The 15689-nt window shown below is 46.0% G+C and overlaps 1 protein-coding gene across 1 annotated transcript; it reads left to right on the top strand.

The window, feature by feature from the left end:
* The first annotated feature begins 12418 nt into the window (after window positions 1–12418).
* On the top strand, window positions 12419–14854 carry LOC125546410 (epoxide hydrolase A-like). Its single transcript, XM_048710669.1, has 3 exons — window positions 12419–12826; window positions 13853–14053; window positions 14176–14854. Exons 1-3 carry the CDS (start codon window positions 12527–12529, stop codon window positions 14656–14658), a joined length of 984 nt encoding a protein of 327 aa, XP_048566626.1. The 5' UTR covers window positions 12419–12526; the 3' UTR covers window positions 14659–14854.
* The last annotated feature ends 835 nt before the right edge of the window (window positions 14855–15689 follow it).

Raw genomic sequence — 15689 nt, 5'->3', positions numbered from 1 at the left:
TGTAGGCTTGTATAGTTGTATAGTTTCAGATGTCTCCTGTTCTGGGTCATGGACTTTGTGCCATGGCCACATTGGTTGGCCTCAATTTGGCCTGACAAATGATGGTCTACTAGCTGGCAAGATGCTTTGGCAGAAGTTCGGAATTGTTATGCTTTGGCAGGTACCCCGGGAGGCCCTTGAGTTTGCTGGAATGTCGATTAACTTCCGTTCCGGCAAATCCGGGTACTCCATATGTCCTATTTTCAGCAAAGGTCATGCTGAAATTTTCCATGAATTTTAGCATGACTTTGCTAAAAATAGGACATATGGGGTACTTGTGACTAATGCATGGGCCGGGGTATCTTAGTAGTTAATTAAGTAGGATCAAGTGCCCATTTATTCTAGCTGCATTTGACCAAACTTTGTTCCTATTTAGAGAGAAACATGGCCAACAATGATGAGGCCGGGGGTTCGGGCGTCAAGGAATTCTGGGAGCTGTCCCAGGAGATGGAGGAACAACCTCACTTCCCCACCGATCCTGAGACCACTGATGGTACCGCCGAGGATGACCCCACTGATGCCACCACTGATGGTGCCGCCGAGGATGCCACCACTGATGATGGCGGCGCACGCACAAATGGCAACCAACCGAAGAGGCAACGGAAGGACCGGCGCCCGACCGTGCTCCGCACCCTCAAGGAGGAAGTTACTGAAGTGGACTCCGACGGGAATCCAACGGCGCCCGAACGAATAGTCAAGGGGTACTCGCTTCAGCTCGGGTGCATTCTCCGGAGCACCGTCTCGATCAACACCGAGAACCTGAGGCATCCTGACCGAGGGAATTTGCGCAACCTCCTCTTCACAAAGCTGCACGAACGATACAAGTTCCCCGCTGAATTTGAAAACACAAGCCTCAAAGGGAATAAAGTGAACAGTTCTGCCCTCACGAAGATGAGCACGGCCCTGTCTACTTGGAAAAGCAATGTGAAGAGAATGATCGAGAAAGGTGAGAGTTATGACAAGATCAAGGAGAAAAATCCTTCGATCACCGAAGATGACTACAACGACTTCAAGATCAATTGCTCGAGCACCGCAAACTCTGAATCAAGTAAGTGGGGGAAAGAAATGCGGGAGCTGAACTTAGGGGAACACACACTCGGTCCCGGCGGTTACAAAGTGGCGGAGCCTATATGGGACAAGGAGGAGGCGGACTGTGCCGAGCAAGGCCTACCGCCCCTCTTCGATAAATACGGTGACAAGCAGACCAGGAACTTTGTCAGGGCCCGGTACAAGAAGGACCCGAAAACAAAGGAGCTTACCACGGATCCGAAGACCAGGGCGCTTGAGCTTGTTCTGGTAAGGAATACACCCCCGCGTAATTAGCTCCATATGGTTGCATTCTAATTAATGAAGCCAAATTTCTAAATGGTTCACATTCCTTCCGCAGGCGACTGAAAGTAGTAGCGCGGGGTCGACTAAGAGCAACCCTTGGGACACCACTCTAAATAGGGCGTTGAATGTAATGAAGAACAAGGATAAGCTCAGTAAGCCGACGACAGCTGGTCGTGTGGCCGGCAAAGGCTTGTCGACAAAATGGTCGTCATACTATAACACTGGTGGGCGAAAGGAGAAAAAGACCAGCTCAGAAAGCCAGGCGCGCGAGGTTCAAGAACTCAGGGCACAGGTGGCGCGGATTCCGGAGATTGTCCAAGAGCAAGTGCAACAACAACTCGGAGCGACGATCACCGCCATTGTGCCTACCTTGATCCAGGGGATTAGTGCGTGGACTGCGGGCGGCCAACAGGGGCCGCCCCCGATTCCTAGCTTCACGGCCAGCAACTCGCAGAACGCGATGGCGGGGCCATTGGTGTCTCCAGCGGAGGCGGCATTGGTGTCTCCGACGCCGGCACGGGAGCTTAATGCACCCGGGTGTACGCCGGCCGGCACCTCTGCAGCAAGCGGCCCCTCCGTCAACTGCACGCCCGCCGTTGGCGGTGCCTCCACATTAGCCGAGCTCAACGCCATCATCACGGTAACTAATTAAGCCTCTCTCGGCCGAGGACTTCATTTCCTTGCCTTTGACTGGGCATCCCTGACGCCCTACATGTTTTCGCAGGGCGCCGCCGACATTCCGTGCACTCTCCTGCACTTCGTGAACAACGAGTTGGTCGATGTCGCCAACGGCAAAATCATTCAACCGGGCAACCCCTTGTTCCACGGTACCCAGATGCCACCCAACTTGTTTAGGGTTCAACTAGTTCGGGTGCTGCCAGGCTGCGACGAGTTGTTACCTCTGATTCGACCCGTCGGGGCCGACGATGATGACGTGATGACCCTCAGCGCCTGCCTGAGCTGGCCCCTGCTTTGGCCGAAGAGCCAAATTCGTTTGGGGGCGGGGGACACCACCCCAAAGACAACACCGCCAGTCGTGCCGGCGCCAAGTCGGCCCCATGGCAAGACCGCCGCAACGGTGCCGGACATCCCTATGCCACTGGATCCAAACATGCATATGGCACAGGATCAGAACGACGACGACGACGATACATTTGCCAACGTCGATCAGTACTTTGCCGATCATGGGTACGGTGGCGACTTCATGGGGCCTCCTTCTCAAGAACCCAACCCAACAAAAGACGTGTGCGATCTAGCTGGTACCGCGGAGAAGCCAAGTTGCAACAGGCGTCGTCTGCCGTTCAGCTCTCAGGAGACGCCTCCAGCTGCCGACTTCACCGAGCCTCAGATAGGCGAGGTGCGAAATATTATCAGCCCCAACACACTCAAGAAGGCGGTCTGTGAGCAGAACTCGGTCCCATTACAGGAGAAGAAGAAGGCACGCAAAAGAAAGACTAACAAGGGTGCGGGCCAGCCGGCACCGAGTACGATCCGTGCTCAGGACGGGCCACCTGCACCTGAGGATATCTCGAGGAGGGTGCATGTGGCGGTTAGGCCGATGCTACCGAGAAATATGCTCGATGCTGCAACCGGTGCTATGCGGAGTCTGCATGACAGTGTTCTTTCTTTGGAGAAGCGGCGTCTCGGAGAGAAGGATGTGGCATACCCGGTTTTCGCGGCCAAGGTGCCAGAGGGCAAGGGCTTTGTGGATAACTCCATTGGGGGTACGATCGTCCTGCGGTTTGATGACATCCACGCTATGTTGAACCTTCATCCGCTGCACTACACCTTCGTTCGGCTATTTTCACTGAGTATGGAGATGCGGATCATTCGCCACAAGACCCCGACATCGTGATAGTCGACCCCTTCTACATGCGTGCCAAGATCTTGGGCAGCGCTGGGGACCAGCAAGTCGCGAGTTCTTACCTCGAAGGCGTCATTCTGGCAAACCAAGATAAGGATAACTTCCTCGTGCCTTACTTTCCCGAGTAAGTCCTCCCCTCAACCGCCCCGTAACATATGAATTCTTAGATTTCGATCATTTTTCTTTTAACATTCCGTGTTTTCTGCAGTGACACACGTTGCACGCTCATCCTCCTAAGCCCCAAATATTCCATGGCCACGTATTTCGACCCGGACCGTCAGTCGAACGTAGACTACACAAATGTCAAGAAGGTTCTTGATGATGTTCTCCCCGGCTACGTCAAATCTGGAGGCACCTTCACCAGGCCTATTCGTAAGTACGGCAAGCACGTGTTCTCCCACAATACGACGTTCTGCTGCGTCAAGCAGCCGCCTGGCGGTCAGAAGGGTGCCTACTACGCCATCCATCACATGCGGGCGATCGTACGGGACCATCATCAACTTCTGCTACCGAGTAGACTCAAAGATTGGGCCGCGAGCGTGTCGGCAATCCAAGACGCGGACATCAGACAAGAATTCTTCCGCATCCAGTCGGAGTTTGCGGAAATCATCCATCAAGATGTCCTTCGTACCTCGGGGCAGTTCTACCTCAGAAATCAACCGTCCAACAGTGACATCGACACAATCCTACAAATGCAGGCTGACAACGCCCGTTGTTTCATGACTCCCACGATAGACGGCGGCTTCATCCACGCTCCGGTCCCTTGAGTCGAGTCGAAAGCAGTGATGCTGTGTCTAGTTCTGAAACATCGATTGGCTCATGTTGTAATTAAACTTTAATGAACTTGTAGTATGTCTCTTTGGTTTCGAGAGTCGTTCAACTTAGATGTAATCGATGCTATTAATGTCTTGCTTTTCCCTTCCGATCGTTCTGTTGCATACTTATATATTGCTTATGTATTGTCTGTGAATTGGTACTAACGTTTCGTTTGGCTACTGCATAGCGATGCCGTGGTATGTCGTGTACAAGGGTAAGGTTCCCGGAGTCTACAACGACTGGGAGGAGTGTCGGAGACAGGTTCACCGATTCAGCGGTAACAGTTACAAAGGGTACACCACTAGGGCCGAGGCCGAATCTAGATACGCCCGCTATCTAGCGGGAGAGGGGAGGGAGCGTTGGAGGAACCGGATGAAGACGAGTTTCATCGTGATGATGCTCATCGTGATGACCGCAGCTCTCTTCTATGTGATGGTAGTTTAAATGATCGATATCGACTTGTAATGTGAAGACAAACTCGCGGTCTCGAGACTTGTAATATAATGTTCTATCTTTGTTCGGTCTTTTCAATTCGGAGACTAATATGATGAATTGTATACGGAGACTAAAATGATGAATTGTATTCAGAGACTAATCTTCTATTGTATTCGATGAATCTGTTGTTGATGTGTGCTGTCTATATTTTGTTCAATTATACATTTTGTAACCTGTGCAAAAAACAGAAAATTAAAAAATAAAAAAACCTAATATTCATACTAATGGCGCATCACATCATAGTGCGTCATTAGTATGACAAAGGATACTAATGGCGCATCATTAAACAGTGCGCCATTAGTATGCCGAAGTTACTAATGGCGCATCCTGTTGTTGTGCACCATTAGTATGCCAAAGCACCTGGGTATACATGGCCCCCTGGGAGGCATACTAATGGCGCACTATTGTATATACTAATGACGCATCTGAGATGCGCCATTAGTATACCAGATACTAATGGCGCACCAGTGGTGCGCCATTGGCACTAATGGCGCACCGCTAATGCACCATTAATGGCCAAATTAGGCGCGCCATTAGTAGGCCTTTTCCTAATAGTGCGGGCACGCCCATGTGAGCGCGCGTTGGTTTTTTTTATACTGACGCCGGTCTCGCCAAACCGTTACTCCCGCAAGGAGCAGCCCCTTGAACACCCCGATGAAGCAACAGGTCATCAAGAAGTCTGAGCCGACCGCGACCCATGCTACCCCAACACCAACTACTCCAACGCCGCCAAGACCGACGAGGCATGACGGCGAGGGCGGGCGCGGCCACCGCTAAGGCCACGTCACTTGCGGCGCGTGTGCCGACGAGGACACGGGCTCTGCCGCTGCCCACACACACATCACCATCATCACGCATGGAGGACGAGAAGCGAAGACGACGAAGACGACCACATAGCTTAATCGGAGGTATCTCGCGGAGCAACCCGCGGGAGTAATTAACCGGGAGCCTTCCGAGGCCCCGGGAACCAGGAGACAGCAATCACCATAGTCAGGCTGGCTGCGCTAGTAGGCCACGGAGCACACTTTTTCTTTACGGGATCTTGTACTTTTGTTTCTCAAATGAGATTAATGAAATACTCGTTTCCCGCATCCTTTTCTTTATGTACTACTGTACACTGGAACGCCCGCAATTTTTTATTTCCCCTAGCGCGTAGAGAAATAATAACACGATAACCATCGTTGTTTGTTATTATTTTTCGTGTCAAACATTCTCTTTTGGTACAAGCTGCAAAATCATATTTAGTTGGGTAATGATTTACAACTACTGGCCCGCCCACGCATTCCGCCGACCGCGCGTTTGCCATTGGATCGAGCGGCATCCAACTATCCAACTCGTGTCGCGTGTCCCCGTGGATCAACAATACTTCTCGTCTCGCTCCCTTATCCTTTTCGCGTGTCATCACTAACATCTCGTCTCTCAAGATGGCTCCCCTCCCCTCCTCTCTCTCCATGAACGGCATGGTCTCGACTGATTCCGTCCTCTCCTCTCTCTCTTTCCACCTCTAGACCCATATTTGCGGTACAGTCTCCATGGAAGCTTAATGCTGCACCCGACAGCTGTCAACATTGGAAATGGCAAGCACCAGTGCTCGAAACATGAGTCACTAAAGGTTGCGGTGCTGCTACTGGCAACAGGTAGAGGAGCTACGACGACAGTGACAACGAGCTGCATGTTTTTGCTGGAACCAGCGAATATTTGTGCTGCAACCAGTGATCGGTGAAGCTGCTACCGACAATTTTTTTGCTGCAATCATTCATGGTTAGCTACGATCCCGCAACAACGGTGACGTCGTTTTTTCTTCTATTTTTTCATTCTTTTTTTCTAGCATTAGAGATTTTTTTTGCCACATCCATTGACTTAGCTACGATCCCCGACAGCAAGACGATATTTTTGTTGCAACGATGTCGGATTTTTTCTACTACCATCAATGGCTTTTGCTACATCCATTCTTCACGACTTCTGGCGAGCTTTAACCGGCTTGCAGCAGGCTCCAACCTCGATTGACATGGCATAACGACAACCACACGATGCTACAACAGTACAGTCACGGACCCACAACCGCAACTTGTTTTTGCTGGAACAAGTGAGCGCGACGATCACCATGGTTAGCGCGGCCAGCGAGACGAGCCTGGCAATCACCACAGCAAGCGCGGCCATCGAGACAAGCTATACGGACACCATGTGAGCACTGACAGTTAGACAAGCGCGATGGTCTCCACGGCAAGGTCATTGGCGCTGGGGTCGTCGGGAGGTAATGAGTTGCGGCGGCACGTGGGAGAACAAACAAAAAAGCAGGGGGAAGAAAGAAGATGATGCACGGGCCAAATCCAACAACTGTCTACAAGTGTATCGGGCGACTGCATGGCGACCGGCCCAAATTTGGGATGGTCAGCCGGCGCCTAGCGCGCTCCTATTTACTTTACTAATTTACAAGGAAAAGGGCTCGTGCGTTCCAACCGGAGAAAACAATTATAATCTTCAATAGCCATGATCACTCAGATACACTATCACTCTCAATTTCATGAAATCATGAATACTTGTTTTAACTCGTGCACCTATATAAATCGTGAACATTTTTCAATTTCGTGGTCCTTTTTACAAATTTTTGAACATTTTCTAAAATTCAGAACATTTTTGAATTCATGAACGTTTTACTATTTGAAAACATTTTTAGAAACAATTTTCTAGAATCGGCGAACATTTCTAGAATCAATGAACATTTTTATGGAAATTGGTGGAATAATTTTTGAATTAAATGATTTTTTTATTTAACAAACATGTTTTTATTTAACAAACATTTTTTGAAATGCATGATCATTATTTAATCAGCTAATATTTTATGAATGAATAAACTATTTTGAAAATCACGAGCAGTTATTTTAAGGATATTTTTCCATTCGTGAATGTTTTTTAAATTGGCAAAAAAAATTTCAATTTCATTATCATTTTTAGTGCATAAACATTTTACAAAATCGTGAACATAGTTTTGATTTCCTGAATATTGTTTTTCAATATTTTGAAAACTTTTGGAATAAGGAAACAATTTTTTTTACAAAATCACGAACATTTTTCGAAGCCCTAATTTTTTAAAGTAAACAAAATAAAATGGAAAAGGGAAAGAAAAATAGAAAAATGTAATTTAAAAAACACACTGCCTGGACATGGGCCGGCCCAAACGGATGCGCTGCGTCTTCTCCCAGCGCACAGTTTCCAGCATAGGAGGTCCCTAATGCATGGGTTGGCCCAGGCGGGGGGACTTCCGTGTGAAACATTTTGTATAACTTATTATAGGTGGCATTGGTGGGTAATGTTTTGCAAATTTGAGGGCAATTCCCGTGACGTACTGCCAGAAGCAATAGCCCTGAAATTTTGATATAAATTACCTCACATTAATTTTTCAATGTTTTTTATGCGTTTGGATGCTACCTCCCAATTGAGATCCTAGGGTGCTTCCTCCTCGCCCTCCTGAGTACCACCACAGTCACTAGCGCAATAAGAGCAAATACAATAGTGGGCTTATAACCCACTTACATGACAGTTTTGCCTATGTGGAGGAGAGAGAGATGAAAAATTAAGGGAGTGAACTCTCATGCAAGAGCCTAGCTATATACATACTCCGAAGCATATGCACTAAATGCGAAGAAAGAGAAAGAGAGAAGGTAGAAAAAGTAATAGTGTAATAGTCCATCATATAGCCCACCTTACTATATGAATGGCTATAGAAGATGGCTATAGATGAGATGGTAGTATCATATAGCCATCAGCCGGCTATATAACTAACCATGCTCTAAGCAATGCACCAGCCACTACGTTGCCCAACAATGCCAAGAGCCAAGAATCATCCCCCATCCCACCGCCTTTACCCTTACCCTGCTCCTCCGCGCCCCTGCGATGGCTGCAGCAAAGCAGCGAGCGCCCCCCTGTTGCAATACGTGTTCGGCTGCTGCAGCTTCGCACCGCAGAAGTGATTGCCTACGTCAAGGATCATGCACGCCGACAAGTTGGACCTTATGCACGCCGGGTGCGCCCCTGTGAGCAGGTTGGCGGAGACGTCCACAAACTCCAGCATGTACATGCATGCCATGCTCGCTGGCAGCTGCCCGGAGAGCTTCTTGTGCGTAGGTTGATATGCCTCAGCGTGAGGTGGGCAAAGATGGAGAAGGGGATCATGTGGATGGGCAGTTATGGGCAGCAATCTATTGAAAAACCAAGTTCACCATTTGCTCTACTGCAATTCAATTTCTTTACCTTTCTATTTATCGGTTTGCAAATAAGACATTCAATTTCTTTACCTTTCTATTTATCGGTTTGCAAATAAGACATGTAAATCCAGCTACTATGGTCATATGTCTAAATAGATAGCACGCATGAATCCATTTGTTGTTTTTTGCCTTTCCTATACAGGGATCATGTCTACAGAAATCAGTATGCATGTACCAAAGATGGCCAGGATGATCCGTTGATGATAGCATTTTTCTTGACAGTTTTAGTTTTTTTTTTGCAGAGGACTGTTTTAACTTTAAGGTACATTTTCCCTCCTAATCTGTATATGGATATTAGCTATGCACATCGTTGAAGAATAATAAATTGAACATAATATAGACAACACACTAGCAAGGCATCACTCCCCAGAATGGCACACGGGAAAGGAAAAAATAGATGTGAACCTATGACTGAAAAATGGCGCAGCGAAGAGCGCCTTAGGTTCTAGTGGCCTTGGATGCCGCCTGGATGACGGTGTCGTCGTGGGTGACCAGGTTAGGTCAGATATCACAGACGAAGTTGCGTGGAGATTGCGGTTTGGCTTTACATATCGCCAGCTGGCTGGTGGAGCTCAAAAAGCAACATTAGGGAGGGAAAATGGGTCAAAAGGCACAAATGTTTAATCTAATGTATAGTTACTAGCGGTAGGTAACCCCTTAAAAATATATCTTCCGAAGAGAGCAGGTAACATGTTGTGATGCTACCAGGCTATTTGGTAATTTGGCTCTATTGTGCCCTAGGATGCTAGCTGTCCACAAGATGCTAAATATTTTCTTATTCTTGAAACTTATCCTCCTAATTTTTTTTATTTCATTGAGCACGTAGAAGTCTATAGGTACTTGGTATTTTACTGAATAAAATACCATGACTCTCCACGAATACATCTTTAAAATACTACCACTGGGTGATGCACTACTTATCTACTGAATTTGTTTATGAAATATTACCTACTCAATTTGTCACTTATCTAATAAATTATGCATACATGTATGTTTTGTTCTTTGGTCCGACTCGTGAACCATTATTTTGTTTAGTGGTTGATTGATTCCTCAATTATTTTGAGACTTCTGAATGGTGACGTCTTTCTGCATCATTACCTTGTTGAAAGCATTGATTGAATATGCCTGGACAGATTTTTCAGGTTGAAAACCTATATTCTGGCCTTGATGATTGGATCCAGTGACACTGGCGCAGCGTTGCTCCCTTTGTGAAGGTCTGGCTTTGAAGAACTTTGTCGTCTTGTGTGGTGTCATGAGATGGTTGGTGCGGCTATGGTCACTGCTACAGTTTGTCAATCTAATCAGAATGCTTTTTTTGCTAGCACATAGCATTTGTCTTTTATGACTTTGCTAGTTGTCGGCGTGTGTGTATGTGTGTGTGTGTGTGTGTGTGTGTGTTGTGTGCATGTTAACCATATATAGGTTGGGTGTGTGTTCATAGTGTTTGTATACTTTTAATGCTTCATTTTGAGCTAATTTTTTTTTACTCCTTTGTCGCAAAAATGATCTAGCAAGTGTCGCCGGATCAGGCCGGACCACAGTAAGTACACGGAGAAATAACCAACGAGGTTTCCTCAAATTACATGGTACCCTGTGCATTGCTGCGTGAATTGGTTACAACATATTACAATGACATTTGGCTGTATGGTGCATGAATATTTGAATTAATAATACGATGACCGAAGCTTATAATACATATTTTATTGTATTTGATTATTTCATAATCTTAGAAAAAGAAGTGCATAAAAAAGCATAATAGGATGAACAATTTTTTGTCAATCATGTTGCTTGACATATTTGCATGTTGAGTGAAAAATGTTAATGGGGATCACCAATTGCTAATAGGCGCTCATAACCATGATGTTGAGGCTAATCTTTCTAATACGTCGGAGGACTAAAATATCATTGTGGATGGAAACAAAACTAGCTCTAATTATTTGATGAGCAAGCCGCCTTGATGGATTCCTACTTGGAGATTGGCTAGTTAGCTGGATAAATTGCACGCACCAAAGACAGAAACACGGCGCGACACACGTCCTTTTTTTTATGGCTACAGAAGCGTGTCCCTCCTTCGTTATTAGGGACTTGAGAGGCTAGTTCTCCACGAGATGCTCAACGATTTTCTTAGTCTTGAAACTTGTCCTTCCATTTTTGTTAATATTTATTTTTAATTCATTGAGCATGTAGGAGTATAAAGGTATTCTGTATTTTACTGAATAAAATACCACAACTATCCACTGATACATCTTTAAAATACAAGCACTTGGTAATATCAAAGTGGTGGTGCGCTACTTATCTACTCAATTTGTTTATGAAATATTATCTACTCAATTGCCACTTGTCCTTTGTTGTGACTTATGAACCACTACGGTGGATTATTGATTCCTCAATTAGTTTAAGAATTTTTAGTGGTGACGTATTTCTGCATCATTACCATGTTGAAGGCATTGATCGGATATGCTTTGATTGATTTTTCAGGGTGAAAACCTAGATTCTGGCCTTGATGGTTGGATCCCGTGATGGTGGTGCATGAGTGCCGCTCCCTTCCTCAAGGCATTGTTGTTGAAAAACTTCGTCGTACGTTTGGTGTCATGAGATGGTTTGTGTGGATATGGTTATTGCTATTGTTTGCCAATCAAATTTGAATGATTTGTTTTTTTCTTGCCCACACATAGCTTTGGTCTATTATGACTTTGCTGGTTGCTGGCATGTTGTGTGTGTGTGTGCATGTGTGTTTGTGTGTCTGTGTTGGTGTTGTTTATGTGCATCCGGACCATGCAGAGGCCTGGTATGTGCTCAGAGTGTTTGATTATGAGCTAATAAAATATACCCTTTGTCGAAAAAATGATTTAACAAGTGTCATTAATTGTTCAATTGGAGGCCAGACCACGATAAGTACATGGAGAAATAAGCAACGAGGTTTTCTCTAGTTGGATGGTACCTTGCAGAGTGTTCCGCGAATTAGCTACAACGTACTACAATGACATTTGGTTGCATGGATCATGAATATTTAAATTAATAATATGAGGTCCGAAAATAAAAATACATATTCGATTGTATTTGATTATTGTATATATAATTTAGAAAAAGCATTATATATAAGTAACAGAATAGACAAAAAACAAATTCTCATACATGTTGCATGACATGTTTGCATGTTGAATGAAAGATGTATTGAGGATCACCAACTGGATTGTTGATAGGCGCTCATAACCACGAAGTTGAGGCCGGCCTTTCTGATGCGTCAAACCACTAATTATTTGATGAGCTAGCTGCCTTGATGGATTCCTAACACATGAACACGGCGCGACAAATGACCGATTTGATATTTTTCATGGCTACAGGATCATGTGCCTCCTGCATTATTTCTTCCTTCCGAACTGCTGAAAAACGCACGTGCGCGATTCCGACCCTCCGAACGGCCGCAATTGAACCTAGGGAACAGGACTAGTGTGGACAGCCCGGGCCAGCTGTGGGAATATTGTTGATTGAGGATGCATCACATGCATTCACGTGTTCAGACCACAACGCATAACATGAAAACAGTACCACGGCTGGCAAGTTCTGTCTTTAAATAGCAGCTCCCACAGGCTCGAGTTGCAACGCACAAACACACACTAAGACACATACACCACAGACACACACACACACACACACACACACACACACACACACAGAGAGAGAGAGAGAGAGAGAGAGAGAGTTTTGGGCGACCATGGAAGGCCTGGTGATCAGACACCGGACTGTGGAGGTGAACGGCATATCGATGCACGTGGCGGAAGCCGGCCCCGAGGTGGATGCCAAGGGGGCGGTGTTGTTCCTGCATGGCTTCCCGGAGCTGTGGTACTCGTGGCGCCATCAGATGGACCACTTGGGGGCTCGTGGTTACCGCTGCATCGCACCTGACCTCCGTGGCTATGGTGGCACCACTGCACCACCAGATGTGGCCTCCTACACCGCCTTTCACATGGTTGGTGACCTTGTTGCGCTCCTGGACACCTTAGGGCTTGCAAAGGTACGATTAAGCTTACCTTGTAACCAAGTAATATAGTTTGTTTCCCAATTATCCATAGGACACATGAGAACACACACACACACACACACACACACACACACACACAACACACACCCACCACACACCCACCACACATAGGCCCGTAACACACCCGCAAATCAGATGCTAACACTGATTAAGATCGGAAAGAAATTACGGCATATCATAGAATGAGATTGTTCAACGCTGGAGTAAGAACATATTTTGATTAATAGTTAGAGTTTGAAAATGCATTCCGTGTGAAATTGTGGAAAAGTAATAAAAAAATAAAGTGTACATGTACCAAACAAAATGGCCACCGCCAATTTTTCTATGTTGTGAATAGCTATGACAAGCAAAGTCTATAAAAATGTTGCACCACACATATGACTTAAAACATAAAGTCCCTGCGGAAAAAAGACTTACAAAACAAATGACCATATCCATATATTCTATTTTTATCGTTGTGGTTTTTATAACTAGATGGTACCCCATCCGTTATTGCGGTGGATTATCTGAAATATATTTCATTGAGATTTTGTTATATAAACATAAATATTTAGATTAATAACATAATAACTAAAAATACATCGTCTCGTACTTAAGTAAAAGATGCCTTTTGCACCTAGCTACCATATTTTATAATCAAACAAGACGAATTTGTAATAAGGCAAATGCCTGATTGCGGACACGTGAAGGAAACAAATATGATTTTTATACTAACATTGAGTCAGCGCACACACATGGAAGGTGATATTCTGTTTCTATGTATATTATATTATATATTATGCAGTGTTTTAGTAACGGTGCTAATCTTCTCGCTTTTTCAAGTAAATTCATAAGCCTTATGTTTTCTCGTGGGGCGAAAACCAAAATTTTCTTGATTATTTGTTAATATCGGTGGAGATTTGTTGTGCAATATAATTCATAAGCCATCCCCTGCATACATTAAGGTTGTGACTGATTTGATTTTGACATCATACCGTACGTGCCATGGTTGAAATGAAGGTGTTTTTGGTGGGGCACGACTGGGGCGCACTCATCGCGTGGTACCTGTGTCTGTTCCGTCCCGAGCGGGTAACAGCACTCGCCAACACCAGCGTTGCCTTCATGCGCAACATCATGATCCGCAACGGCCCCGACTTCGTGAATCCCATAGAGTACTTCAATCGCGCATACGGTCCCAACTACTACAAGTGCCGCTTCCAGGCAAGCCACCATCAAGCATTTGTCCGGAGCTTTCAGTTCATCTATGTATTTTCCAATGCCCACGAGTAACTATTGCTATGGAATCATTACAAAACGTATATATGTGTATGGTCCACATACAGGAGCCAGGTGTCGCGGAGAAGCAGTTCGCACCAGCGCACGCCAAGCGCCTCATGAGGCAAATGTTGTGCCATTGCTTTAGCCATGGCGTGTTCTGCGATGAGGAGATGGACGACCACAATTACCCAACATCACCGCTTCCGCCTTGGCTCACCGAGGCCGACATGGACTACTTTGTCACCTCCTTTGAAAAGACTGGCTTCACTGGTGCCATCAACTACTACCGCAACTTTGACAAGAACTGCGAGCTGGCGGCGCCGTGGGCAGACGCCAAAGTGCAGGTGCCGACCAAGTACATCGTGGGGGGTGGTGACATCACATACAACTTTGAGGGGATCCAGGAATACATCCACGGTGGTGGGTTTAAGGAAGATGTTCCACTGCTAGATGAGGTGGTCGTCATCCCCGGCGCCGGCCACTTTATCCAACAGGAGAGGGCCCAGGAGGTCAGCAATCATATATATGACTTCATCATCAAGTTTTGATCTTGAAGTCCAGATGGACTCAAGTATCCATGTGCTTGCGGTTGTCACTGCTTGATCTTGCGCCTGTCTGTTTTATTTTAAACACGTCTGTTTATCTTTCTGTTCCCATTCAAGATCTGTACACAGGCTTGTATATTGTATCTGTGCCCGTACAGTAAGCACTGGTAGAAAAAGGGCCTATAGCCCCGGTTCGTAAGGGCCTTTAGTCCCGGTTCCTGAAGCGGGACTAAAGTGTCGGTACTAATACCTACCCCCTTTAGTCCCGGTTCAATCCAGAACCGGGACTAAAGCCCCTCCACGTGGGCAGTGCGCAGAACCCAGTCAGGAGACCCTTTGGTCCCGGTTGGTGGCACCAACCGGGATCAATAAGCATCCACGCGTCAGCATTTCTGTGGCTGGGGTTTTTGTTTTTTTTTGAAAGGGGGGGGGGGGTTTGGGGTTTTGGGGGGTTAATTTAGGTGTTTCATATATTGTGTTAGCTAGCTATAATTAATATAGAGAAGTGTCCTCTCTTATGTCCGTGCTTGGTCGACGCTACGTACTATACATACGTATAGAGAGGACTAGACACGCTGGCTAGCTAGTAAAGCAAACGAAGGAAACAGAAGATCGTCATGAACATATATGCATACAGAGAGAAGTGATATCGACCACCTCTCCTTCTCCGAGAGATTGGTCGAACAACAAGATCTCGTATATCTATCTGACACTACCGGCTACATATATACAATAATTATCTCTTACAAATATAATCATACGGACTCAGGGTCCACATAGAATTCTCCGTCTTCAGGGATCACGTGGTCAAGAAAGAATGCCGCCAATTCCTCTTGAATTGCTCGCATGCGAGCTGGTGCTAGGAGTTCATCCTGCTTCCGAAACATCTAATTTGAAGAAGGGGGTCAATACATATATATATGATGGTAATAAAATAAAATTGTGAATGTTGTTATTTACGTACTTCATATTGTTCGTTTGAGTACCCGCCCCGCTCACACGTCGTGTGGCAGATGGACTCGCAGATGTAGTAT

The sequence above is a fragment of the Triticum urartu genome, chromosome 3, assembly GCF_003073215.2.
Source record: "Triticum urartu cultivar G1812 chromosome 3, Tu2.1, whole genome shotgun sequence".
Taxonomy (NCBI): Eukaryota; Viridiplantae; Streptophyta; class Magnoliopsida; order Poales; family Poaceae; genus Triticum; species Triticum urartu.
This window is presented reverse-complemented; position numbering and strand designations above follow the sequence as displayed.

What these genes read in the sequence shown, in the direction of transcription:
- LOC125546410 (XM_048710669.1), top strand. Translation starts at nt 12,527, where the DNA reads ATGGAAGGCCTGGTGATCAGACACCGGACTGTGGAGGTGAACGGCATA. An exon ending in ACACCTTAGGGCTTGCAAAG is followed by an intron (nt 12,827 to 13,852) that starts GTACGATTAAGC and finishes GTTGAAATGAAG; the next exon opens with GTGTTTTTGGTGGGGCACGA. An exon ending in ACTACAAGTGCCGCTTCCAG is followed by an intron (nt 14,054 to 14,175) that starts GCAAGCCACCAT and finishes GTCCACATACAG; the next exon opens with GAGCCAGGTGTCGCGGAGAA.